Source organism: Zea mays, chromosome 2, assembly GCF_902167145.1.
Source record: "Zea mays cultivar B73 chromosome 2, Zm-B73-REFERENCE-NAM-5.0, whole genome shotgun sequence".
NCBI lineage: Eukaryota > Viridiplantae > Streptophyta > Magnoliopsida > Poales > Poaceae > Zea > Zea mays.
In genome coordinates this window covers 29,027,362-29,054,942 of record NC_050097.1, presented here as the reverse complement: position 1 = coordinate 29,054,942, position 27,581 = coordinate 29,027,362, and the positions used below count along the sequence as shown (strand labels likewise).

The window sequence follows — 27,581 nt, the reverse complement described above, 5'->3', positions numbered from 1 at the left end:
TGCGTTTGGTCCCTTTTCCTTTGTTGCCTTGCTTGTTGGCCTTGATTGCTATCACCTTTCCATTCTTTTTCTTCTTGATCAAATATGGTGTAGCATCCTTTTTGTTCACCTTTTTGATGTAGGTGTTGGAGATTTTGCTTGTTGGCTTTTGCTTGAGCTTTTGCCTTTGTTTATCCCCGGTCATCGCCTTGCATTGGAAAGACTTGTGGCCTTCCTTGTGGCACAACCTACAAATCACAGTTTCTCCCTCCAGAGGCTTGTTCACTCCCGCAGTGGTGTTATCCTGTGGAGGTCGGATTTGTTTGGCTTTGCCTTTCTTGTCATACAAAGCCTTGCCAAGGCGAGCCACTTCTTGCCTTAATTGTTCATTTTCCTTTGCAACCTCATCCGAACATGTTTCTACAACAATATTCTCAACAAGAACTTGGTTGCAGGGGTTAGAATTATCAATTAAATCAAAGCAAGAAGTAGAAGCATCTTTCTTAATAATTTCAGGTATTTTAACTAAAGATGCTGGTGGGGTGCTACCAATGTTTTCTAGCTTAGTAGTTAGCTCATTATTGTGTATGCTAAGAATTTCCATTTTCTCTAGCAAATTTTCAATAGCTTCTTGGGAGCTAGCTAACTTAGCCTTAAGTTTTTCATTCTTTTTAATAAGACCATCATCGGTAGCAGTGGATGGAACACTAGCTTCTAATAGCTCAATTTTAGTTGATAGCTCACTATTTAAGTTTGCAAAAGTTTCAAATTTTTCTAGCAAACCTTTGTAATCATTTTGGGAGCTAATCAACTTATTTTTCAAAGTTTTAAGTTGAGCTTTTTGCTTAGTGCAGACATCCTGAAAAAAATCTACGGCTTCCGCAAGCTCATCTACAGAGGGCTTTCCCTCACCTTCATCATCACTACTACTTTCATCACTAGAGGATGGAATGCTTTTGTTACCTCTTGCCATAAGGCATTTGTGTGATGACCATGATGAGCGTGATGAGGACCGGTGGCTGCGCGTCCTTGGAGGTTCATCTTCACTTGAAGAATCATCCCAAGTTCTAACACTTGTTAGCGCCTTGCCTTTGCTCCTCTCCTTTTTGGGTTTGGCCATATTTGGACAGTTGTCCCTGAAGTGGCCCTTCTCCCCACATGCGAAGCATCCTCTCTTCCTTTGCTTTTTCCTGTCAATGTTAAAGAGAAGATCCTCGACCTGCAGGGGCACACCCATTAGATTAATCTTGCGGATCATCCTCATTACCTTTCCGACGCGTCAGATTGTTTCTTCGTCCTTGGAGGATGATGTGCATGGTTGATTATCTTCATCATCACTTTCTTCTTCTTCCTCTTCTTCGCTTGAGGAGCTTGGAGTGGGAGCTTTCTTTTTGCCCTTCCTTTCATCACATGCAAAAGCATATGGTTTTGAGAAAGTTGGCTCCTCTCCCCGACTCATTTTTCGCAACATCTCAAAAGCCGCGATTTTCCCAATCACAATGGTCGGGGTCATGTTGCTCAAGTCCTCCATGTTGTGAAGGATGGTGATGATGCTCCCATATCTTTGTTGTGGTAGCAGGGAGATAATCTTCCTCACAATGTCCGCATCACCTAGCTTATTAATGCCAATAGAATTGAGCTCATTGATAATTAGATTCAAACGAGAATACATATCTCTAACAAGCTCATCATCTTTCATAGCAAAAGAATTATACTCATTTAAGACTAGGCAATGTTTTTTCTCACGGACATTGGATGTGCCGTCATGGAGCTCATGCAATTTTAGCCAAATCTCATTAGCAGTTTTCAAAATAAATACTTGATTAAAAATATCCATGCTAAGAGATTCATACAAGCAATTTTTGGCTCGAGCATTTAAATGAATCTCTTTTTCTTCACTCGCGGTGGGTTTCTCGGGATTCTTGAGGGGTTTCATCCCGTCACGAGTGACTCTCCAAACACCTAGATCAACAACCTCTAGGTAACAAGCCATTCTAGCACTATAATAGGGAAAGTTAGTGCCGTCGAAATGTGGTGGCCTATGGGTATCCATCCCTTCCTCTAAAAAGCGTCGGCTCTTTTAGCGGTGAAGCTAAAACGTTTCAAATGAGCCAAACCGGCTTTGATACCAATTGAAGAAAATGGGTGACGCCTAAGAGGGGGGTGAATTAGGACTTCTAAAACTTTCGCTAAACTAGGCCACAAATTAATCCCTAGAGCAAAACCTATGCAAATAATCAAACTAGAATGTGCAACCTAGGTTTTGTCTAAGTGTTGCTATCTCTACCGCAAGGGCTAAGTTTCAATCTACACTAGATAAGTATGAATACAAGATTGAAACTTAAATGCTTAATATAAATGCGGAATATAAAGAGCAAGGTAGAGATGCAAACTCTCGTGGATGACGCCGGTATTTTTACCGAGGTATCCGGAACCGCGCAAGGTCCCGACTAATCCTCGTTGGTGCCCCTACGCAAAGGGAAGCCCACGCGAGGGCCAAGCACCTCGGTCGAGTAACTCCGTAGAGAGCCGCGGGCCTTCTCCACGCGCAAGTGGTGCTCCGCTTCCGGCTCCTCTCGGACGCTCCCCGCCGTCTCCACTATCGAGCTTCCGGCCGAAACGCCGCGGGCCTCGTTCCCTCCGGTACACGGTGGCGGCCGTGACACAAACGCGGTTGTCACGGTCTCGCAAGACTCTCGCCCCACTCGGTACAATTACAACGGCTCGCGCAAGAGCCGAGGGGATGTGAGGTTTATCTAAACTCACTCAACAATCTAGGATTCACCTAGAGCAAGCGCTAGAGCGGTCTAACTAGCCTAAGCACTTCGCAAAGCACCTACACTAATCACCGAGTGATTCTATTAAGCACTTGGGTGTTTGAGCTCTTGGAAATATGCAATATGTGTCTTGGTATGTTGCTTGGGCTCACACACTAGAGAATGGCCGATTGGGGTGGTATTTATACCCTCCACACCCTCAACTAGCCGTTGGACAGAAAGCAGCAGCTTTCTGTCGTCGGGTGCATCGGACAGTCCGGTGCACCACCGGACACTGAACAGTAGATGTCCGGTGCACGCCACGTCAGTCGATCGTTGGCACCTGTAGCAGTCGACCGTTGGATCCGACCGTTGCCATCTGCCCGTTGGCACACCGGACAGTCCGGTGCACACCGGACAGTCCGGTGCTACAGCCCGAGAGCGCCTGTCTTCGGCCTCTCTGCGCACTCTGTCCGGTATTGCACCGGACAGTCCGGTGCACACCGGACAGCAGTGTCCGGTGCGCCACAGAGCGCTGGCTGACAGCCCTTTTCTTGGATTTCTTTGCTGATTTCTTCGGGCTTCTTTTGTTCTTGAGTCTTGGACTTCTATGCATCTTTTTATGTCTTCATTTGAGGTGTTGCATCCTCATTGCCTTGGTCCAATCCTCATTGCATCATGTGAACTACAAACACAAACACTAGAGAGCTTATTAGTTCACGGATTGTGTTGTTCATCAAACACCAAAACTCAATTAGCCAAATGGCCCGGGGTCCATTTTCCTTACACTTATGATTGATTGACAACTGAAAAAACAAGATTATCTTTCTTTTTTAGACAGTGGAAGCAACTATTACACAAGCCAAGTTTAACAGTACAGTACACGTGAATACTTCGCCCTCAAGTCCTCAACCCACACAGCCAACAAATACGTGTAGTACTCATCAGATCTATACAACGATAAACACTCACCTGAAAAAGGACAGAAGGTAAGCACAGATACCCTGCTCAACAAACAGTTGGTGCAGTCTATCTCTTCAACACTGTTGTGCATGTAGTAACCCACACAAACTGCAACCAATGCTATTACCGGGATCAATAGCCTCAGCGCAGGCCACAACGTGGAACCCTTGCTACCATCGGCAGTGAAGAATCTCCTAACCATTTCCGACAATGGCCATAAGAGCCCACGCTTCTTGTTTACTGTCTGACTCATTTGGCCCTTAAACCAGCAACAACACCAAATTTACAGTTAGACCAATGGCCATCAAGGTATCACACAAGGCAAGGTGGGGCGAGGGTCAGAGGGAACTTACATTATCTTCCGTGTCTTCAAGCTTGCTCAACTTGGAAATCATGTTGCCATATAATTTGGCATCCCTCGCGCAACTGCAAGCTTAATACTAGATTCAGCAACTCACAGGCAGCTGGTATTTCTATACATTTCTTCTTATCCTATGAGGAAAGATAATCATTGTGAAAAATCACAAAAATAGCAGTCATCTTGATCACTTCGCTTTGGAGCGTTATAATTTACAATAGAAACCAACCATACCTGTGAGGCAATAATGAAATGCATATATGTAGAAATCCTGGAAATTGGATGGCCTTGTAACCTGGATTTATAAACAGATGAAAGTGGTCAGCAACGAATAGCAATATGTAATGCATACCAAGGTAAAACAACCTTGCTTATCACAACATGTGCCTCTTCTGTGGATCTCGTCATACGGTTTACTTTAGTATACCCCTTCAGTCGAAAAAGATTATTTCTATAGCCTTGGATGAACTCATGTTTGACAAGTAATAAGTAATTTGATTGATCACGTAATAAATTTTAATAGTAAACTTGTTTATAAAACTTATGATTGATTGACAACTGAAAAAAACAAGATTATCTTTCTTTTTTAGACAGTGGAAGCAACTATTAGACAAGCCAAGTTTAACAGTACAATACACGTGAATACTTCGCCCTCAAGTCCTCAACCCACACAGCCAACAAATACGTGTAGTACTCATCAGATCTATACAACGATAAACACTCACCTGAAAAAGGACAGAAGGTAAGCACAGATACCCTGCTCAACTAACAGTTGGTGCAGTCTATCTCTTCAACACTGTTGTGCATGTAGTAACCCACACAAACTGCAACCAATGCTATTACCGGGATCAATAGCCTCAGCGCAGGCCACAGCGTGGAACCCTTGCTACCATCGGCACTGAAGAATCTCCTAACCATTTCCGACAGTGGCCATAAGAGCCCACGCTTCTTGTTTACTGTCTGACTCATTTGGCCCTTAAACCAGCAACAACGCCAAATTTACAGTTAGACCAATGGCCATCAAGGTATCACACAAGGCAAGGTGGGGCGAGGGTCAGAGGGAACTTACATTATCTTCCGTGTCTTCAAGCTTGCTCAACTTGGAAATCATGTTGCCATATAATTTGGCATCCCTCGCGCAACTGCAAGCTTAATACTAGATTCAGCAACTCACAGGCAGTTGGTATTTCTATACATTTCTTCTTATCCTATGAGGAAAGATAATCATTGTGAAAAATCACAAAAATAGCAGTCATCTTGATCACTTTGCTTTGGAGCGTTATAATTTACAATAGAAACCAGCCATACCTGTGAGGCAATAACGAAATGCATATATGTAGAAATCCTGGAAATTGGATGGCCTTGTAACCTGGATTTATAAATAGATGAAAGTGGTCAGCAACGTTACACTTCAACAAAAAAATATCAACAATTAATGGTAGCTCATTGTCCATTACAGTCACAAGGTGGCAATATATCATGATATATCTGTTAGATGGAAGTTCTTCACTCCGTAAATTAAATCTCTGATATGCATGGCTCACTTGAACATAAGATAATGTTTGGGGAGACAGAATCACCTCTTGGACCAGTTCTGGAAATGCTTTCTTCAGTTTACTAATACTGTCAGCTCGAAGAGCTTTCAAGCCAGTTCTCCATTCATCCGGATAACAAAAAACATGTATTAGTCAACACTTGAAAGCATAGAACAATTTTTTAGTATTAGAACTAAAGCAGGTCCTTCATTGAACACTTGAATAGCAGTATGTAATGCATACCAAGGTAAAGCAACCTTGCTTATCACAGCATGTGTCTCTTCTGTGGATCTCGTCATACGTCGCTGTGCTCTGCGGTGCCTTTGCCCATAGCATGTGCCTTTCCTGTGAGGGCCCTGATTTACACCTGCATTAACAAAAGAAATAGGGTCTGCTTCTGATACACCTCCATGTATATTATCTCATTCATGGTATTCTTGGAAAAAGAACAAGGGAATGAAAAGAAAAACAGAGATAAGATATGACACACTCAAATAATTCAAGTAGACTTTTCAGATTGGGTGTGGTCCTGTGGCGCTTCCTTAGCTGTCATTATGTCGCACATCAATTTCTTGGAACTGTACTTTTTTGGGGAGAAACAGAGTTATCTAGGCTATCGCCATGCCTAAGATTAAGTTAGAAAATATGGCTCGACCAACATATTAGAATACAAATTAGCTTATGTGGCTTTACAAATATGGCTTTCTCAACTGGGTCACCAATTGTCGTGAACAAATGATGGCCCATAGACCGAATCCTACACTCCAAAATCTTTGGTAGATCAGATTGACTAACATGCAATACCTAGGAACTCATATTACAAGACATTGGTACGTAATTCTGTTTTCAGAGTCTGTAGACACTTTTGAATCAGCGTGCTTGCAGCTTACTCATCGGTTCTATTGCTGCTCTTGCTGCCTTCTTTCTCGTAGAGACACAACTGCATTACCTTCCCTTCCATACGACCACGACCCTATTAGTTTTGTATCCATGTTTTTGTGTGCACTGCCAATGATGGATGGGGGCACACGTGACAGCATGGCGTGCTGCCGTCAAAGCCCAAGTGGTCAGCGTTCTGCGATTTTGTGAGGTATGTACTGGTATAGCTACCTTCTTTAGGTTTAATATGGCCCCTGGTTAGGCCAGTCTAGCTCTTTCCCTTTCGCCTACACAAACATAGAATCGTTTCGTCTTCGAACAACTACTATCGAGCGCGTTAGCTGGCTTCCCGGCGTTTCACGGGACCTCCTCCTCTTCCCGCCAACTGCCTACTTTCTCGCAGAGATATGCCTGTGGTATCTGCCCTTCCATACGAACCTGTTAGTTTGGCATTCCTGTTGTTGTGTGTGCTGCTGCTAATGGATGGGGGCACATGTGAGAACATGGTGTTTTGCCGTCGAAACCCCATTGCCCAACGTTCTGCAATTTCTCAAATTCTGCACTAATATTAGGTGTTCTTTGAGTTGAATATAGCCTTTGTTTAAGGCAATCCGCCTCTTTCCCTTTCGCATAGATAAGCGAACGTTCGTTATGTCTTTGAAAAGCTGCTATCGAACACATGAACACACTTGAGCAGCCATCCGCTTCGGCGCCGACACACGCGTCGCGTTATGCAATTTCGTTGCGTTCTCAACAGGTTCGTCAAAAGCGGTCAGGTTAGTGACTGTCAAGCTTTTGATGTTGCTTGTATCTACTACAACTCTATGCTCATACTAAGATGCGTGTGCATGCCGTTTGTAGGCGACAAGTCCTTACTCGACTTTCCTACGACGGTTGCCACTGCTAACAGACACCATCGCAAACAGAGAATGTGTCGTACGTCTGCGTCTGCTGAACGAGCATGTGCCAACAATGGTTTTTCCCTACCACATGTCTTCTCCAAAATAATCTTTTGGTTTCATATCTGGTGTGCGTTAAAGAAAGCCTATGAAATTCTGCTCGCCTTCCTGCTTATAGTTAGCACGGATGGAGCCTCACCGCCTCTTGAGCGATCATACATCGAGCTGCTTAAAGGTACTTGTGTACCATCTAGACTATTTTCTCTACATGTTCCTAAAGTAATCCATGCAGCGTTTACACATATTTGCTTGTAGAGACCTACAAAGATCGCTCATACTATGGTGGCCCGTCGGACGAGTGCCCACATTGTGGCGCCGTTTTCTGGTTTCAGGAACGGGTCAAAAGTGTGTCTGCTATTGCACAGCGCAGGCTTGTGTACAACCTTTGTTGCAGAGGAGGCAAGATAATTTTGGAGCCTTACAAATGTCCACCGGCACCCTTATGTGACCTGCTGCGATTCGATGGTGATAGTCGTGCCAGAAGGTTCCTTAGGCAAATTCGCTCATACAATTCCCTTTTCGCATTTACCTCACTAGGCGCCGTCGTTGATAGATCGATAAATAATGGTACTGCACCTTATGTTTTCAAAATCAATGGTGTCGTACACCATCGCATTGGCTCGCTACTACCCAGTAATGGATTGCGACCACAGTTTGCGCAGCTTTACATATATGACACTGAACACGAGGTGCAAAATAGGCTGGGCATGTTTGAGAACGAGCCTGATGTCCATGATCGCCCGGATCCGGAGGTGGCCCGTTTATTACTTAACATGCTAGATGAGCATAACAAGCTGGTCGCGGCATTTCGCTTTGCTAAAGAACGTTTAGATGAAGAAGGTGACCAAAAGGTGACGTTGCGATTGTTAGGCTGTAACACACGTCATGACGCACAATACAACTTACCGGCCAGTGGTGAGCTCGCTGCTGTAATAGTGGGTGATTGCTTACCTTCACAATACAAGTACGATGTCCTCGTGCATGCTAGAGAGGGTGGACTCAAACATGTTTCGTGCTTGCACCCGTCCTACATGGCCCTGCAGTACCCGCTGCTTTTCCCTTACGGTGATCGTGGATATCACCTTGGAATAAAATACACTGACGTAGGACAAGGCGATGCCACATGCCGCAAGTATGTTATGATGCTTGAATTTGTTAGACATCGTTCACACTATAGGCTCAACGAACCGAACCCATTCACTTGTTATGGTAGGTTGAGCAACCAGCTAGCTGTCGATGCGTATTCTACGATCGAGGCATCTCGATTGCAATTCATAGCGGACCACCAAAAAGAATTGCGTTGTGAATCCGTACAGGGGATAACCGACGCCATTGGCAGGGGTCTCACCAGTGCAGATTCAGTTGGTGGAAGAGTGATCGTGCCTGCATCTTTTACGGGCGGCCGAAGGTACCATGTAATGAACTACCAAGACGCGATGGCCATCTGCAGAGTATACGGCCCGCCAGATCTCTTCGTCACCTTCACATGCAATCCTAAATGGAAGGAGATAGTCGATGCGCTTCGCTTCGAGCCTGGTCAGCAGGCATGCGATCGTTCCGATATCGTTGTAAGGGTCTTCCATATGAAGGTCGATGAATTCATAGCAGACATTAGAGAAAATAAAAATTTTGGTCCTATCCGTGCTGGTGAGCTTCAACTTAACTTGACACATTGAGTGGTCCCTTAATATTGCTTTGCATGCTCTCATCTGTAGCCTTTCCTATGCAGTGATTTATACCGTAGAATTCCAAAAAAGGGGCCTACCACACATACACTGTCTTCTATGGTTGCTTGGTGGTCGTTCAGAGACAGAGGCCTGTGCCATTGACGCTTTCATATGTGCTGAGATACCTGACGTTGCCATAGACCCCTTGGGTTATGCTCTCGTTGATGAATTCGTGATACATGGTCCATGCGGTGATTACAACAGGCGATGTCCATGCATGAAAAACGACAGATGCTCTAAAAAATTCCCTAAGACGTACCAAGACGAGACTGTCATTGACGCTTTTGGCTATACCCTTTATGGAAGACGAAACAGCTGCCGGTTCGTAGTAAAAGGTGGAGTAAAATTAGACAATAGAAGCGTAGTACCATACAATATGCAATTGCTCAAAAAATACAATGCCCATATTAATGTCGAGTGGTGCAACAAAACACACATGATCAAGTACTTGTTTAAATATGTTACCAAGGGAAGTGATCGAGCCAAGATATATTTTGAGTTGACTGCGAACACAACTAATGCATCTCCAGGTCCTCAAATAGCCCCGCCAAATGAGATTCGCGAATACATAGATGCTAGATACTTATCAACATGTGAAGCTCTATGGCGAATCTTCGAATTTGACATTCACTTTAGAGTACCTTCTGTGGAACGTCTGGCGGTGCACTTACCTAAAAAGAACGTCGTGCAGTACGAGCCTGGGGCAGACCTACAAGCGTTGCTTTTGAGCCGTGCAGCAAAAAAGACTATGTTAACTGAATGGTTTGAAACAAACATGAAACATAGTGATGCACTTCGCCTGACTTATTGTGATTTCCCCAAAGAGTGGTCGTGGGACGTTTCTGTTAGGTGTTGGCGTAGAAGGAGGTTGTCGTCTGCCAAGATTGGTCGCATGTACTACGTGCACCCAACAGCTGGGGAGCTATACTATCTACGTATGCTCTTGATGTTTGTTTCAGGTGCGACGAGCTTCGTTGATATAAGGACCTTCCAAAATACTGTGTACGCAACATTCAGAGAGGCGTGCGAAGCACGTGGTTTGCTCGAAGGTGACAACGAGTGGAACCTTCTATTTGATGAGGCAATAGTCTCTGCCTCGGCGTTTCAGCTTTGACAAATGTTCGTTACCATTGTCGTTCATTGTCCTGTTTGCAATGTTCGTGCTTTGTTTGACAAATATTGGATCTACTTCACCGATGACATACACCGTGGTCTTAGAGAAGCCCTTGGCAACCCGCACTACACAGCTCCACATGAACAACTCCTTACGTTGCTTTTGAGGAAGCTAGCAGACACATTCGCTAATAGTGGTGCCAACATAGCTGATTATGACCTTCCAATCTTATCGTCCTGTTGTGACGTGGTGTTTTACAACCGGCTGATAAACGACGAACTGAGTCCTGAACCATTGCTGTTGCGTGACCATGCTGCCGCTGCAGTCTCGCAGTTGAATGCTGACCAACGGCTCATTTTTGAAAAGCTGACTGAGTCTGCTCTCTCCTGCTCGCCGGGCGTATTTTTCGTATGTGGACATGGTGGGACGGGTAAAACTTTCTTGTGGAACGCTATACTCATGCATTTGAGGTCCCAACAAAAAATTGTGCTGGCTGTAGCGTCCTCCGGCGTGGCTTCACTACTATTACCTAAAGGCTGTACTGCTCATTCACGTTTTAAAATACCCTTCGATCTAGATGAGGGTGGTGTTTGTGGTGTCAAGAGAGGTACCATGCTGTCTGAACTTATACAGCAGACTTCTCTTGTCATATGGGACGAGGCACCGATGACCCATAGACATTGCTTTGAGGCCCTAGACAGGACTATGTGTGATATTCTTTCGGAACATAGAGCGGAAAATGCGAACATCCCATTTGGTGGCAAACCTATTGTGCTTGGAGGAGACTTTCGCCAGATTTTACCCGTGGTGGGCAAAGGTTCACGATCTGCAATAGTTAACGCATCAATTACCAGCTCACTGTTGTGGCAACACGCTACTGTTTTGAAACTGCGAACAAATATGAGGCTTTCCAACCCGTCTTTACATGGTAAGGAACGTGCGGACTTGGAACAGTTTAGCAAATGGGTCTTAGATTTCGGCGATGGTGCTCTGCCAGCGATGACAAGAGGAGACGAGTCCGAACCTACATGGATTACGATTCCTGAAGATTTGTTGATACATACGGATGGTGATGCTGCTGTGGCACTCATATCTGAGGTCTACCCAGATTTGTTAGAGAAATATATGGACCCTACATACTTAGCTACACGCGCCATTGTATGTCCTAATAACCTTACAACCGATAAAATAAACGACTACATTGTCTCAATGCTCCCTGGACATGGTATCCAATGCCTTAGCTGCGACACGATCTCAAAGGTGTCTGAACGCATACCTGATTTTGACATGCTATATACTACTGAATTCCTAAACTCTATTAATGCAGCGAATTTCCCTTGCCACAAACTCGTGCTAAAAAGAGGCGTCACAGTCATGCTGTTACAAGGATGCTTGTAACTGAGGTCGGACATCGTGTTCTTAAATGCATAGTACTAACGCCCTCCGGAGTCGACGAAGAGGTTTTCATACCGAGGATTGCGCTTAACACTACCGATGTCAAATGGCCCTTCACATTGCAAAGAAGACAACTTCCGATACGAATATGCTATGCCATGACGATTAATAAGAGCCAGGGCCAGACCCTCTCAAAGGTTGGCCTCTACCTTGACAGGCCTGTGTTTACGCATGGCCAGCTTTACGTCGCTGTTTCAAGGGTTACATCTAGAAGTGGTCTTAGAATTTTGATTGAAAATCCTGATGGTTCCTGCGGATCATAGACTCGAAACGTTGTTTACCAAGAAGTGTTGCAGGCCGTAGATGCGCCCCCCTGCAGACTTCTTAGTGCATAATCGACTCAAACCTGTACATAACCAATGTGTAAAATAAAAATGTGTATACCGGCAACGCGTTTAGTTATCGTACCTATTCTGTTCTATGACTGCTTCCCCACCAAAGAATTTTTGGTCTCCTATATCGTTCGTCTAGCGGCCTACCGGCAAGCGAGCACTATACGTCGCAAGTTTACAAAGGGAAACCACTATGTCTGCGTGCTCCAATTGATCTTGTCATACAACATCCGTGGTAGATGCCTACTCAATGATGTTGACCTAACTTTACTGGGCATGTTTCTCCTATCCTAAATATTTTTTTGTAAGCATGCTGCCCTTGTCAGCATCGAGTGTAGTGTTTATTGGTTGCTTATTTCGCTGGAAATGACTGACCTCTGCTTCATTACTGCAGATGGGGGACATACTCATTCCTAGCCTTATGGTTGGAGACTGTTCTCGCACCTTGTGTTTGCGTGTCTCTAGGCTTTGGGAATTCCTTGATCCTCAGGATGACAGTAGGCTCCTGCATACTGATCTTGTTTTGCTTGATGAAGAGGTAGATCCATCTTTATACCGGTCTAATACTTGTGCATGCATAGTAACCACCAGCTCAACCAACATGCTATACAATGTCCTAGCAGTTCTTCTATACAATGCTCTATGCAATTCTTGTGTGTTGCTTAAAATGGTACCTCCTTTTGTTAGGGAAACAGCATACATGCCCAGATCTATCCTTCGTTGTGCCAACAGTTCAGTGCGCTGCTCGATGAGGGAGGGATATACAACTTGAAGTATTTCTTAGTCAGGAAAGCTAACAGATTCTACAAACCAGTAGAAAACTGCAACATGATCAGCTTTACAAAGTGGACTACGGTTGAGGTTGTCCTCCAGATCCCCCCTGCTTTTCCGGTTTGCACATATAACCTCACTCCCATAGACCAGCTCCAACCGCGCGTGGACTACAAGGAATATTTCACTGGTAACCTTCTACGCATAGTGGTTTACATGTTATAGGTAACATGAATACAGTACTAATGGCCTTGCCATCTCTATGGTAGATGTGCTCGGTGTTGTCAGCGTGATCTCCCAGGTTTCATCAGTACGCACAAGGGGACGACAGGCTGAGGTTATGAAGAGAACAGTCACTATAAGCAATGCAAGGTACCATGTGCATTCCTATCATACTACACATTCCTTTTGGGTGCCACATACGTATATGTAGTCTGATTTTGTTTGCATCAACATAGCAAGGAACCCGTGAACAGCCTCAACCTAGACCACAGATTACCACTTCTCGTTCTCCACGCTAGCAAAGTTGTCCATACGCTCAAGTGAATAGATGAAGGGTAAATGCACCAAGACAGTAAGAACGCCATTACATCACGTTGGGGGTCAATTTGCGTCCAAAAACTCAGGAGACACTATGTCCACAGATCATGCAGGGAATATGCTACAAACAAGTTGCCCATAGCGGGAAATAAAAAATGTCATCTTCCTTGCAGAGGAAAACTGGTTCTAAACTACCTATATGTCTTCAGTTGACCATACTTCATTGCAATGTACCTTAGAAGAGATCATTTTTCCTGCTCAGCCAATCCTCCATGTCTAATATTATCCATTGCCCGGACAAAGTTTCCTTTACTACATGGGCATACCATGCACACTGTGCTCATATAGAAGATTACTAAACAGCTTCAGCTACCATCGACCATCTAAACAAGCAGCTATTTTGAAGCTCTAGATGCACAGTTTACGACTTTTGTTTCTTTGCTATGTCCACACCTAACGCGATACAATGACCAATTTATTTGTAAACTCGCTGTTCTTCACTCCGACAGGGATACCGGTCCAACCGTTGATGTTGTGCTTTGGGGCAAGCGGGCCACATCTTTCCCAGCTGAACAGGTCCACAGGGACAGTGGATCCTCACCACAGATCATAATATTTGTTGGCACTCTCGTGAGGAGCTACGCTGGTAGGTCTACTACATCCCTTTGGTTGCACTGCTAATACACATGAGCATCTGAAAGGTTCCATTGTATTTTAGATAATGTGTCTTTGTCGGGAGGATCGTCATGCAAGTGGTACATAAACGAACCGGTCCCGGAAGTAAACGCTCTCAGAGCTAGGTAACTTACTCATTCTGGGTTTTCAGACATACAATTTTCATTCATCTTTCTCACCAAATATGATTACTATCATTCGTAAACTGGTGTGGGTAAACAGTGCTGAAACCAACCACCACCCTGTCATCTGGGATCAGGGCAAAGCAGCTGCTGAGAGTACAGTAATTGCAGTTCCTGAACATAAGAAGCTCAAGGATATTAAGTACCTCCATCCTTTTGAAAATAAGGTGAGGTCCCTCTACTCGACTAAACCTTGCAGTCATAAGGTTTATCACAGGTTCATAACTGTTCACTTCAATTACATTGTTTATAGAAGAAGGAATGGCTTGTCATCGTAAAGGTGCTCAAGATTGATAGCTCATGGTGGTACAATGCATGCAAAAAATGCCTTAGGACAACCAAACCGCACGGTGACACATACAAGTGCACCAATATTTCCTGTGACAACATAGGATCGCCTACCCCAAGGTCAGCTCTTATACGTCTCTCCCTGTTTTTGTTAAGGTCCTGCTAGATCGCCTGGACGCCTAGGCGTCACCTAGGCGATGCCTTAAAAACACTGTTATCTATCTCTCTCCTTTTTGTTTCCTGCGTACCAAAACGTTTTCACTCCTTAAAAATTCCCATGCCCAGACCTATAAGGTAACTGTTTTAGGACGGAGGGAGTAACAAGCATTAGATAAAAAAATACAAAAACACAAAAATGAGACACTAAATTACCTCAAAACGGTTCCAAAAATATAAAATCAGGTGCTGCATGAATGCTGCCGTAGCAGAGAAAGCCAAATATGAGAAGCCTGGTAAAGCATAAGTCATAAAGCGCCAGAAATGTGTCATTAGTTAGTCAATAGTTCAGTCAGAAAAAAGAAGTTTGTTACACGCTTGATATAGGTATTGATAGTGTTGATGTTCTCAGCTAACCACATATTAAAATTCCAATGCTCTAATACAATAGAGGGTCCTTGTTCAGTTTTTGTCCATGGTATATTATTACTAACAGGCTCTCTATGCATGATACAAGATATTGAAAGAAATATTAGGTTCTTACAGGATTTGGCAAGTAGGTTCCTGTGCCTCGCAGTTTTTACGTTCTTACAAGATACTGAAAGAAACAGTTTTTGCCTCACAGAAGTAGATATGGAAAACCAAAAAATACAGCAAGAAGAAGCGTTGAAAGAACTGCATCGATATGGATGTCCGCACACTGAAAAACAAAGATATAAGGATAAGTATTTAAGAATGACTAACTTGAAAATTTTGTCCAGCACAAGATCATTTCTGATAGATGCATTCATGCTACCCGACTTATACTATTTCGATGAGACTAAGTGGTTTAATTTTAGCTTTCTCTACCCACATATCTTTTATTTGAGTTGCTCTCTCAGTAGTTTGCTTGAGCAAAAGGCCTAGATATTCCTTTACGGAAAATTTGCTGTGGGACATCACGACTTCGTATTATTAGCTCTAGCCTATAGAACACAGCAAAAGTCACTTTTTTTGGGGGGGAGGCGCTATCAAATTGTAGCTGTTAGCTGGGTGCCAAGGGGCCCATTAAAATACTCTTTACGCCTGAGAGAGGAGAGTTTTTTTCGTTTTGGTGCCCTTGGATAGCAAATAAACCCGAGCCGACCGAACCAGACCCAACAGGAATTTGTATGAAACAGTGAATTCTCTAAAAGGGCGTTCCAAACTAGACACACTGAGCATGATAGACACAGACCAACTTTACCCCTTTCAGTTGCATATTGCAATTTGCAAGCAAATAATAAAAAAATGAAAAAATCACCACAAGAGTTGCTATGATGGAGATTGTCCAGTATGTGGCTTGTGCAGTTATAGTATCTTAGCTTTAGTGAAGTTTAGTGCTGGGAACAAGTCTTTTCTGCTGCCACTGGCCGGAGAGTGGCTGTTGCTCTTGCTCAACCTACTCTGTTTGCTGTGACTTGACTTTGTGTCAAACTCTTGACTTTTGCTTATTTCTAGAACAAATTTCCTATACTTAACACCCCTTAGCATATCCTGGTCCTCTTGGGTGAGAATCGGTGGCAAATTGTTTGTTTTGCCCGACAACAGTGTCATTGCAGCACCCTTTTGTGTTGGTGAGCTGACTGGAGATTTGATAGGAGACCTTACACCTCCACTAGTGTTTCCTGATTTGCTGATTAGATGATGAAGCCACACGACCAGCTCCAGGATAAGTGCTTCGGTCTTCTCCTTGTCAGCATGATACAACGTCTCCATTCGGGACATGTCCATCTGCCCTGATATCTTGCAGTTTAATTCAGATCTGCATTAAAAAAGAGATTGTCAGCGACACATCATAGTTTCATCAATATCCATTTACATCACTGAGAAACTTCAGTTCCATCAATTTCTGTGTAGAATGGCCTATGCCAGTTTTTGCAAGTGTGCTTGTTTTGCTGATATAGCTGAAAGAAAAGCCGTGAAAGCAAACTATGGCAACTAAAGGAGACCTTTATTGTCTAGGACAAAATTTAGAACTAAATTGAACTAAGGGTTTCACCGTCTACAAATTTCATGATTTGTGATGTCCAACAATCAAACCGCTCTGTGCAGGTACAAGATATCCCTCACCGCTGAAGACGATACTGACACCGCCGAGTTTATCTTCTTTGGACGAATGGCGCAGCGCCTCATTAAAAAAAATGTGGACGCCCTCATCTCGACTAATCCACCCGGTTTCATTCCAAGAGAAATTACAAATCTACTGGAAAAGTCTTTCGAGTGGAATGTTAGCTTCACTGAAAGCACAATTATTTATAGCAGTGTTTCCTTCCAAGTGAATGCTATAAACGCAGAAATCGATGGTGGCAACATACTTCCAACTACATTGTCCTCACAGCCATCGTCGACCATACTTTCGCAAGGTAAAGCTTATCGTATCTGTTTAGTCGAGCTATGTACGTTACCTTGTGCCAAGTTAGAAATGAAACTAGTGCTTTGTTTTCTCTGCTTGTTTATTTCCATTCTGTTCTACCTGTATATGATGGGTCACCTAAGGCTGAAACGACACAGACTGCAGAGTCTGCTGGATATACACAAGCTGGCACTGTGCTCAACTGAAACTAGGCAGCTTTATAAAAAAATACAACAGATTTCCTGAAACTACGCTGATTGAAACTAAACTGGTCAAATTGAGTAATGATTTATGCATATGGAAAAGGACTAAACTTATACACTGCTGACATGCTGAACAAACTACACCACGAATTCAGCAGAACATATGCTAAAAAGAGGCTAATATGTATCATTTGTCGAGAACATCGTATGCTGCACACATCCTGCGCACAGAACTGGTGTCTATCTCAGAAAATTACTTGAAGCAACCACAACATTATAGCTTGGGTAGATATTCAGAACATGTTCCAGCCATATTAAAGACTCGACAATATTACAGTCGGACAGGCCATGCTAGCGTCTAGGCCATAGTATTACAGTTTAGAGTTATTTTTTCCATCTACAGAACAGGCATTTCCCCCTTCTGACTGAGTATGTTTCTTTTTGAGTGCAGGTCTTTTCACTGCGCCCTCTCCCCATCAACTGCAACTCTTCTGGCTCTAACCTATTTTTTTGTGTGCCTGCCAACTCCGCACCAGGACAAGGATCAGGTGTCACACAAAACAAGGGGGCTGCCTTCATCCGCGAGCCGTCGCTGACACCAGAGAGTCACAAAGTTTCGTCTAGCGCCAAGGTTCGTTGTTGTACTCAATGAGGAAAAATAGCTACCTACAGTATAGAGTAATGTTCTCCTTCCATATACACTAAGAAACAAGCCCTAGACATGTCTTTTCATTGCAGTGTAATTTACAGACAGCCACACATCAGGGAGCCAATCTGCTGCTACAAACAGAAATTATCACTTCTCCGCTTAATGTGCAGACGCCATCAGGAGCTGCTTACGGTGTGCTAGATGGGTCTACAAACAAGACTCATAAAAGTGTTACTAGAAAAAGGTTAGCTCCATGCCAAGCAATCTACCTACCCTGTTATTCCCATATCATGTCATCGCTTTTACATGCATGCCATGGGACCAAACTTTACATAGGTCTCGCACATCGCCTTCCAAGAAGGTTGTCAAGAAACTTTTTAGAGGTGATGGCACAGGAGATGATGATGCTGCTGGTTCCACAGACGTTGATGCAGAGTAACGGTATGTCCAATTCTCCCCTACAACTTCATGAGATATATGCTTCCAAGTGTTCCAATTGCATGTAGTATAAGGCAGTGGGTACTAGGCAACCCTAAACCCCAATTTGCTTAATGATATGCCTCCAATCTCCAGGGGTTCCTGCACTTTATTAAGGAGACTGAGTGCCATCGTGCTATAACCCAAAACCCAAAACGAAAGACAAAAAAGAAAGGAACAATACATTGAGATTCGATAATCATAATTTCTTTTCTGGTGCAAAAAGAATGTAACATTACAGCCTTTCAATTCAGATAAACAACAGAAACATTCCAAGCACAGATTAATAGTGCCCCCCCAAAAAAGTCACACAGATTGATAACTATTTTAAGGTCAGATGCAATTTCTTGATAAATCAACTGAGAAGGTAAAAAGAGAGTTCTCTTATTTTGTACAATAGTTGCTCATAACCCAAGACTCCAAGAGATCTTGGATGCAGCAGTAGCTACATAGCTTGCCTTAAGCAGCTACATTGTTCCAGGACAAAAGAAAAACATTTGCACCAAGAGTTGCAATACAAGACCATGAAAGAAATGGTAATGGAGAAAAGATTAGGTTACTTTGCAAACAACATTTAATCATATTTTGTAGAAAAAGAGCGATTGACAAAAACAAGTACCTCTGGATTTCAACGCTACGTAGCTTGCCTTAAGCAGCTACATCATTCCAGGACAAAAGAAAAACATTTGCACCAAGAGTTGCAATACAGGACCATGAAAGAAATGGTAATGGAGAAGAGATTAAGTTACTTTGCAAACAACATTTAATCATATTTTGTAGAAAAAGAGCGATTGACACAAACAAGTACCTCTGGATTTCAACGCGTCAATTAGTTGTTGCCTCATGTTATATTTGAGATTGCAATGCTTGCCAAAACTTGTTAATTGATTGCTACCTTTTTTTTAGTTGCAGTGCTTTTGGACACGAGCACCACCAGCTATGGAGGCCCGCTTTTGGGAACTGAGGACCGCTTTTGGGAACTATCCCAGTTCATCTAGGTTGTTGTTAGAACTTCCCCCCTACTGTGTAGGGTGTATGGTTTTATGCTTGTAAGATATGGACAACGCTATGTTGTGTGCTTGACTGCAAGATATGCCTTTTGTTGCTTGGTCATAGCTATGCTATGCGTGCAATCCTGCGAGGACCATACTCACGATGTGTAAAGCATGCCTATATAGTCTAGGCCTGAACAAACCAGAAACGTTGCTTCCTTTGGTACTTCTACTATTTCTCTTTGTCGTTCTGTGCTACTACCAGCCATGTATTTGTCGTTACTATGTAAAGCATGCCTATATAGTCTATTTGTTGTTCTGTGCTACTGCCATTCATCTATTATGTGCTACTACCAGCCATCTCTTTATCTTATAGTACAGGAAATAAACGCCGGAGCAGCTCCTATGTTCCGTTGAAGAACGAAGACAATCCAATTCTGGATGATGAGTGAGAAAGATACTAAGGTATATCATGTAACCCATCCTTGAATTCTAGATTACCTTTATTCAAGTGCTGTAGGTTGGCTATATTGTCATGGTGGATAAATTTACCAATAGAGTTGCGCGGTTGTCCAGCTGAGCTAGCCTCTAATTGTACTATTGCATCATGATAGTCACACTTACCATGGTACGTAATGAACTCATCCTGAATAATGCTCCAGAAATTTATTTTACATTTTTTATAGAAAATATAGATCATACCATGAAGAGGGTCGCTTTCAATGCATTTTAGGTTTCGACCGTAACTAATGTATTTTTAGTACTAAACTTTAGTTTCCAGTTTTTCTAAATTACTGATGTCATTTTCGTTTTTAGAGTTATCGTTTTCGATTTCGTTTCCAGGGAAAAAATATAAAAAACAAAAAACGTCTTAGTGTTTATCGGTTTCAGACCGTTTTCGCACCTAGCCTAGCTCCAATCTCTCTGCTACCTCCTTACGGCAGTACGTTGACCTTTAATCCTTTATTATCCAGTTCGTTATTCCGTGAGTACGTTGATGCTCCCTGTAACGTCCTGAATTTGGGGGTAGAATTTTTTCTTCTTTTCTCTCACCAAATTCAGGCGTTACCCTTTTCTTTTTTTTCTCGTTCCCTCGCTAAACCTTGATCTTTTCCAAAATTATAGCGGGTTTTGGCTTTAGACCTCGTGTAAAGCAAAACCTTAAAACACTTTATTTTGTGTGATGCACCATGCCGAACCATGTATACTTTTTGATTGATTAAAAATGTGAATGCTTTCATCTAGAGGAAATTAGAAATTAGAAAAAAAGAAAAAGCATTTTCTTTTTTTTCCTTTCTCTCCCCCCCTTCTCCCCTATTCGGCCCAGCCGCCCCCCCTTCGGCCGGCCCAGCTGGCGGCCCAGCCGCCCCCTTCCCCCCCTCCCGCGTGGGCCCCGCGCCGGCCCAGCCGCGCGCCCACCCTCCCCCCACTTTGGGCCCAGTCGGCCCAACCGTTTCCCCCCCTCTCTTTTCTTTTTTTTTCCAAAAATCCCCTCCCTCTCTCTCTCTCTCCCTCACCCTCTCCCCTGCCCTAGCGCCGCCGCCGCCGTTCCCGCCCACGGTGAGGCTCCCCCCTCCTCCTCCCTCCTCTCCTCCCTCTCCTTCCTCTCCTCCCTCCGGCGCCCTCCCCTCACCCGCGCCACCCGGCTCGGCCCCCGGCTCGGCCGTCCCGGCGAGCTCGGCCCGGCCCCAGCCGCCCTCTCCTCGCCCGCGCCCGGCCGGCTCCGGCCCCGGCCACCCCGGCCATTCGCGCCCCCGACCCCGCCCGGCCCGGCCACCCTGCGCCGCCCGCCCGGCCGCGCCCCGCCCTCCCCCGCGCCCGGCTCGGCTGTTCCCCGGCTCGGCCGCCTCTCGCGCCCGGCCTCGGCCGCCTCGGCTCGGCCGCTCGCGCCCCGGCCCCGGCCCAACCGCCCCCGCCCGGCTCGGCCACCTCGGCCGCCCGCCTCCCGGCGAGCTCAGCCCCCCCCCCCCGGTTCAACCGCCCGGCTCGGCCGCTCCCGTCGCGCCCCGGCCTGGTCGCCCCGGCCGCACCCGGCCTCGCCCGACCGTATCCTCGCCCCGCCGTGCCTTGCTCGCGTCGTGTCGGCCCTCGGCGTGGCCTCGAGCTCGGCCCAGCGTGCCTTCAGCGCGTGGCCTCGAGCTCGGCCAGCGCACGGCCCCGACGCGTGCGCGACTCGTTCGCAGCACGTTATGTGTGGCTTTGCGCGTGCGCGTGTTCGCGCAGCGTTCCGGCGTAGCTCGTCGTGCCCGCGACACGATCGTCTACCCCCTAACCCCCGTCTACCCCCCTCGTATCCTATATGCGCTAATCACGTTGTTTATATTAGTAAGATAGGAGTCTCAATTTGGAAATTGGTTACGTTAGTTAATTTGTATAGCCAATCGTCTATCTTATTCAATATTAATCTACTAAAAGTGATCGCGTTTACCTTAGTGCATGTAGCTAATTCTTTTGTTAGAACCAATTGGAACTAGAACACGTGACGTCTAGTTATTCACCAACCCGTAGTGCGTCTTGGGCATAAGTTTTAACTCTCGTGAGACCTTTTCTCATTTCTTTCTAACCATAGTAACTCATTATTGTATGTGGTATTCTATGCATGTTTAATCTACTTGTTCTCTTGTATGGTGTATTGTTGGTTTCCTAATTTCAATGGATGGATGTATGTATGCTTGCAACCGCATAGAGAACGATCCGGTCGAAGAGCCCGAGGAACCCGCAGGAGAAGCCCCTGAGCAGCAATCGGTTGGTGGAGGCAAGTGTCCCTTGACCTATCTCTGTCCTATACATTCTTTAATTCACCTCCCGCATTACACATTTATGCCTAAGGATTGACTAGCTTTGTTATCCATGTCCTTGTTTACCTATTTGGGTTGGATTATTATTGCTTAGCTTTATGCTATTGCTCAACTCTAATCAATGAACATGATGAGATTATCCATGATACGTTGTTTTCCCCTTTCTTATGTTGATGTTATGCTTGTGGTCTTCAAGGGGGCTCGAGCGGTTTCTCGAGTGCCTCTCCGTAAGGACCTGTTCTATGGATGACCGCCCGGGAAAACAGTGCAACCATGAGGGTGGAATGGGGTGCCCTTAGCTGAATAATTAGAGGATCTGGGGTGTAGTTCGCTTCGCCGTCGTGCCGTCAATGGGGCTCGGTGTATGCGGCTCGCTCTGCCAAGGTTGATTTGTCCCTTGGGGAGGAGTGCGGTACATTTAGGAAACCTAACGGGCGGCTACAGCCCCGGGGAATCTTTGTAAAGGCTACGTAGTGAAACCCTGCCTATTCACCTTGGTAGTGTTTAAGGGTTTGATCGGCCCGAGGCAAGAGGGAATCACGGCTTGTGGGTAAAGTGCACAACCTCTGCAGAGTGTTTGAAAACTGATATATCAGCCGTGCTCGCGGTTATGAGCGGCCAAGGGAGCTCCAGTGATTAGTGGTACTTGATCAGAGACATTATGGTACAGGTGGCTATGAGATCGATGGTTCTGGTTATGACTATGGTGCTGGTAAGTGGTATTCTTTCCGTTTGGAAAAGGTACATCGGGCTAATAACTTGGGTTAATGCTAAAACTTGGCTTTCTATTAGTAAATAATAATCTGACCAACTAAAAGCAACTGCTTGACTTATCCCCACATAAAGCTAGTCCACTACAGCCAAACAGGATACTTGCTGAGTATGTTGATGTGTACTCACCCTTGCTCTACACACCAAACCCCCCCCCATCCCCAGGTTGTCAGCATTGCAACCACTGCTCAGGAGAAGATGAAGCTGTGGAAGGAGACTTCCAGGAGTTCCAAGATTACGACGAGTTCTAGGCGTGGGTTAGCGGCAACCCCCAGTCGGCTGCCTGTGAAGGCCACGTTTATCTACGTTTCTTTTCCGCACTTTGATTTATTGTAAGAACTATATGGACGTCTCAGACGTATGATGTAATCGACTATTATTTCCCTTTTAATACTATTTTGAGCACTGTGTGATGATGTCCATGTTATGTAACTGCTGTGTACGTGAATAACTGATCCTGGCACGTACATGGTTCGCATTCGGTTTGCCTTCTAAAACCGGGTGTGACATAAGTGGTATCAAAGCCGTGCTGACTGTAGGACCGCTAACCTAGAGTAGAATGGTCGTTCTAAGGACTATAGACCTCTGTCCCTGCCTTGACTTTGATATCCCTTCAAAAGTTGGTCATACCGACCAAACCTATGTTCTACTATATATTATACCTTGCTGAAAATCATGTTTTATTCTAATCCTTCATTTATTTATGGTTCATTACTTGCTGGTCATATTGATTCTGTTCTCACCCTTTTGCTTGCGATGTCTTTTATAGATGGCTCGACTTAGACACACTGCACGAAAGTCTGTCATCCCCTTCTTACCCTCCCGCCTTGCTGAGCGTCCGCATCGCCGTCCCGTGGCCGGACAGTCCTGCCACTTGGAGAGACTGCGCCACCGCCTGCATGAGGAGCAGGAACGTCGACGACAGGAGCAGCAGGGCTCTTCCTTCTCGCTCCAGCAGGAGATAGAGTCCGTGAGGAGCTGCTCCCCCGTGCTTCCCCTGGAGGCGTCCCCTGCACCACCACTGGGCGCCCCAGCCTCTGGAGTAGCTGCTGGAGGAGACCCAGACGACGGAGGTGACGATGACAGCTCGAGCCACGACACCGACCTCTCTGCTGACCATGAGCCGGAAGGATGGGTTGCTCGACCCATCACTCGCGACGCTGCTCGCGGGTGTCACTTCCACGATGCGCTCGATACCCTGCTACGTCGGGCACTTAACCGGCGTACTTGGTCCATCGAGTATCGCTGTGTGGTCTACCAGCATAGTCGCGGGGTCTACCCGGACCGCTGGGAGGCAACCTGCTTGGTGTGCCGTCCGGAGAACAGTCTCCAGGGTGCAGAGGCCTGCTCAGAGCACTATTCTATCTCTGAACGGGACTCAGCTGAGGCAGCCATGCAAGATGCTGCACGGCGTGCGCTTTCGCACTACTGCTCGGTTCTCGGTGGGGTAGCTGACGGTCTTGACCTGAAGTATTACCCCCACCGTCCATCTGGCAGCACAGGAGGCGTGATTGTCTCACCTGTCGGTGAGGGCAATCCTAGGTTGAGCAGCACAGTCAACCTAGCCGCCGTGCTAAACACGGAGCTGGACCATGCATTAGACGAGCTGAGTAGGGCTCGTGCTGAGATCGCCCTGCTGCGGGCTGAGCGCGCGGAACGTCGTCACCTGGACGATGGTTCCCCCGCTCCCGTCGGGACTCAGCACCCGTACCGCTCACCTCGGCGTGGACACCAGTCTTATGGCAATCCCGACTGCAAGACCAAGATAACTCTAGAACCATAGCTCGTTAGAGTTGGATCTTGTAATTAATACAAAATATATATACGTAGAAGCTACAGTCTTAGCGTTAGTCTCGCTCTTAGTTAGTCTTAGTTAGACAGGGTAGTTTGCTATATCCTGTGCATTTATGTTTGTCATGATGAACTTTGTTTGGTTTGGATCTTTGTAATGACTGTCACCAGAGTGTGGGTATCCCCTGCATTTTGGTTTACCTATTATGTTAATGGAGTTAGTTATATAGTTGGGAAACCTTTTATTCCACTTTCCTCTTTATCTGAGAAGCTGTGTGGTCTGTGTTGGAGATCAGTGAAGATGCTCATCTATTCAGTGCTGTTGAAGAATTCTATACTCTTTTCTTATGCTGCAAGATTTGCCAGATCAGTTCTGATGTGTGGTTGCATTCTGCAGATGTCAGAGAACAGGCGCAGAGGAGGAAGGCGTGCTCAACAGGAGCGGGCCGCTCAACAGGAGGAGGTGCCTCAGCAGCAGCACCTGCCACCCCCGCCCCCGATGTCGATCGAGCAGATGTTTCTGATGCAGACTCAGGCAGTTCAAGCCATCGGTCAGACCTTGGCCGCCATTCAGCAGCAGCAGCAGCAACAGCAGCAAGCCCCACCTCAGCCTCAGCCTCAGATGCCCAGAGACAAGCGTGCTGAATTCATGAGAGGTCATCCACCAACATTCGCTCATTCTTCTGACCCCATGGATGCTGAAGACTGGCTGCGCACTGTGGAGCGGGAGTTGCATACTGCTTAGTGCGATGACAGGGAGAAAGTCCTGTATGGTCCCCGTCTGTTGAGAGGAGCAGCCCAATCATGGTGGGAGTCTTACCTCGCCACCCATGCCCACCCTGACGCCATCACCTGGGAAGAGTTCAGAGGAAGCTTCCGTTAGTACCATGTTCCTGCATGTCTGATGACAGTGAAGAAGGAGGAGTTCCTGGCCCTCAAGCAAGGGCCATTGTCTGTCAGTGAGTACCGAGACAAGTTTCTGCAATTGTCTCGCTATGCTCCTGAAGATGTCAACACCGACGCCAAGCGACAGTATCGTTTCCTGAGAGGCTTGGTTGACCCTCTGCAGTATCAGCTGATGAATCATACCTTCCTGACATTCCAGCACCTGATTGACAGAGCAATCATGACAGAGAGGAAGCGTAAGGAGATGGAGGATCGTAAGCGCAAGATCAGTGGACCCCAGCCTGGAAGCAGCAATCGTCCTCGTTTCTCAGGCAATCAACCTCAGCAGTTCAGGCAGAACCAGCGTCCACCTCAGCAGCATCAGCAGTTTCAAAGGCAGTATCCTCAGCATCAGTACCAGAACCGTCAGAGCAACCAGTCAGGAGGTCAGTTTCAGAGGCAGAATCAGCAAGCACCTCGTCTTCCTGCCCCAGCAAACCAGCAGAACAATCAGGCAGCACCAGCTCAGGTTGGAAACAGAGCATGTTTCCACTGTGGAGAGCAAGGCCACTGGGTGATGCAATGTCCGAAGAAGGCAGCCCAGCAGCAGTCAGGCCCCAATGCCCCAGCAAAGTAGAATGTGCCTCAGCCTGGAGCAGGCAACCGCTCTCAACCGCGCTATAATCATGGGAGACTGAACCACTTTGAGGCTAAAGCAGTTCAGGAGACCCCCGGCATGATAGTAGGTATGTTCCCAGTCGACTCCCATATTGCAGAAGTGTTATTTGATACTGGAGCAACACATTCTTTCATTACTGCATCATGGGTAGAAGCACATAATCTTCCAATTACTACCATGTCAACCCCCATTCAAATTGACTCAGCTGGTGGTAGAATCCGAGCCGATAGCATTTGTTTGAATATAAGTGTGGAAATAAGGGGGATAGCGTTTCCCGCTAACCTTATAGTAATGGGTACTCAGGGAATAGATGTCATCCTAGGGATGAATTGGCTAGATAAGTATCAGGCAATTATCAGTTGTGATAAACGGACAATCAAGTTGGTGTCCCCATTAGGAGAGGAAGTGGTGACCGAGTTAGTCCCGCCTGAGCCAAAGAAGGGAAGTTGTTATCAGATGGCCGTTGATAGCAGTGAAGCAGACCCAATTGAAAGCATCAAGATTGTGTCTGAGTTCCCGGATGTGTTTCCAAATGACTTACCGGGTATGCCACCAGAGCGGAAAGTTGAGTTTGCCATAGAGCTTCTTCCCGGAACCGCCCCCATCTTTAAGAGAGCTTACAGAATATCTGGGCCAGAGTTGGTTGAGCTTAAGAAGCAAATTGATGAGCTGTCAGAGAAAGGTTACATTCGGCCAAGCACCTCGCCTTGGGCCGCTCCTGTCTTGTTCGTGGAAAAGAAAGATGGCACCAAAAGGATGTGTATCGATTATCGAGCTTTGAATGAAGTCACGATCAAGAACAAGTATCCCTTGCCCAGAATAGAAGATCTGTTCGACCAGTTGAGAGGAGCCAGTGTGTTCTCCAAGGTTGATCTGAGGTCAGGTTATCATCAGCTCAGGATCCGACCTTCGGACATTCCGAAGACGGCATTCATTACCAAGTATGGTTTGTATGAGTTCACAGTGATGTCTTTTGGTTTGACCAATGCGCCAGCATTCTTCATGAACTTGATGAACAGTGTATTCATGGATTATCTTGATAAGTTTGTGGTGGTATTCATTGATGACATTCTGGTTTATTCTCAAAGCGAGGAAGAGCATGCAGATCATTTGAAGATGGTATTGCAGAGATTGCGAGAGCACCAGTTGTATGCAAAGTTGAGCAAGTGTGAATTCTGGATCAATGAAGTCCTGTTCTTGGGTCACATAATCAACAAAGAAGGATTGGCTGTGGATCCGAAGAAAGTGGCAGACATTCTGAACTGGAAAGCGCCAACAGATGCTCGAGGAATC

At 45.6% G+C, this 27,581-nt stretch overlaps 1 protein-coding gene across 5 annotated transcripts in view; it reads left to right on the top strand.

Moving 5' to 3' along the window:
* The window catches only part of LOC103646196 (uncharacterized), a 40,962-nt gene that overhangs the window by 5,373 nt on the left and 8,008 nt on the right, over nt 1-27,581 (top strand). The window contains exons 3-14 of one of the 5 annotated variants that reach the window (XM_008670918.4): nt 12,452-12,595; nt 12,745-13,018; nt 13,098-13,200; nt 13,878-14,014; nt 14,087-14,168; nt 14,266-14,392; nt 14,479-14,633; nt 16,743-17,053; nt 17,783-17,877; nt 17,985-18,139; nt 18,232-18,336; nt 19,285-19,683. The exons of 2 other annotated variants lie outside the window; for them this stretch is intronic. In XM_008670918.4, coding sequence (XP_008669140.1) covers nt 12,452-12,595; nt 12,745-13,018; nt 13,098-13,200; nt 13,878-14,014; nt 14,087-14,168; nt 14,266-14,392; nt 14,479-14,633; nt 16,743-17,053; nt 17,783-17,877; nt 17,985-18,139; nt 18,232-18,334 — 1,686 coding nt within the window. In that variant the 3' untranslated portion in view covers nt 18,335-18,336; nt 19,285-19,683. Of the gene's footprint in view, nt 1-12,451; nt 12,596-12,744; nt 13,019-13,097; nt 13,201-13,877; nt 14,015-14,086; nt 14,169-14,265; nt 14,393-14,478; nt 14,634-16,742; nt 17,054-17,782; nt 17,878-17,984; nt 18,140-18,231; nt 18,337-19,278; nt 19,684-27,581 lie in introns of those variants that run through there. 2 more of the 5 variants (XM_008670916.4, XM_020548232.3) reach the window with 2 other exon arrangements.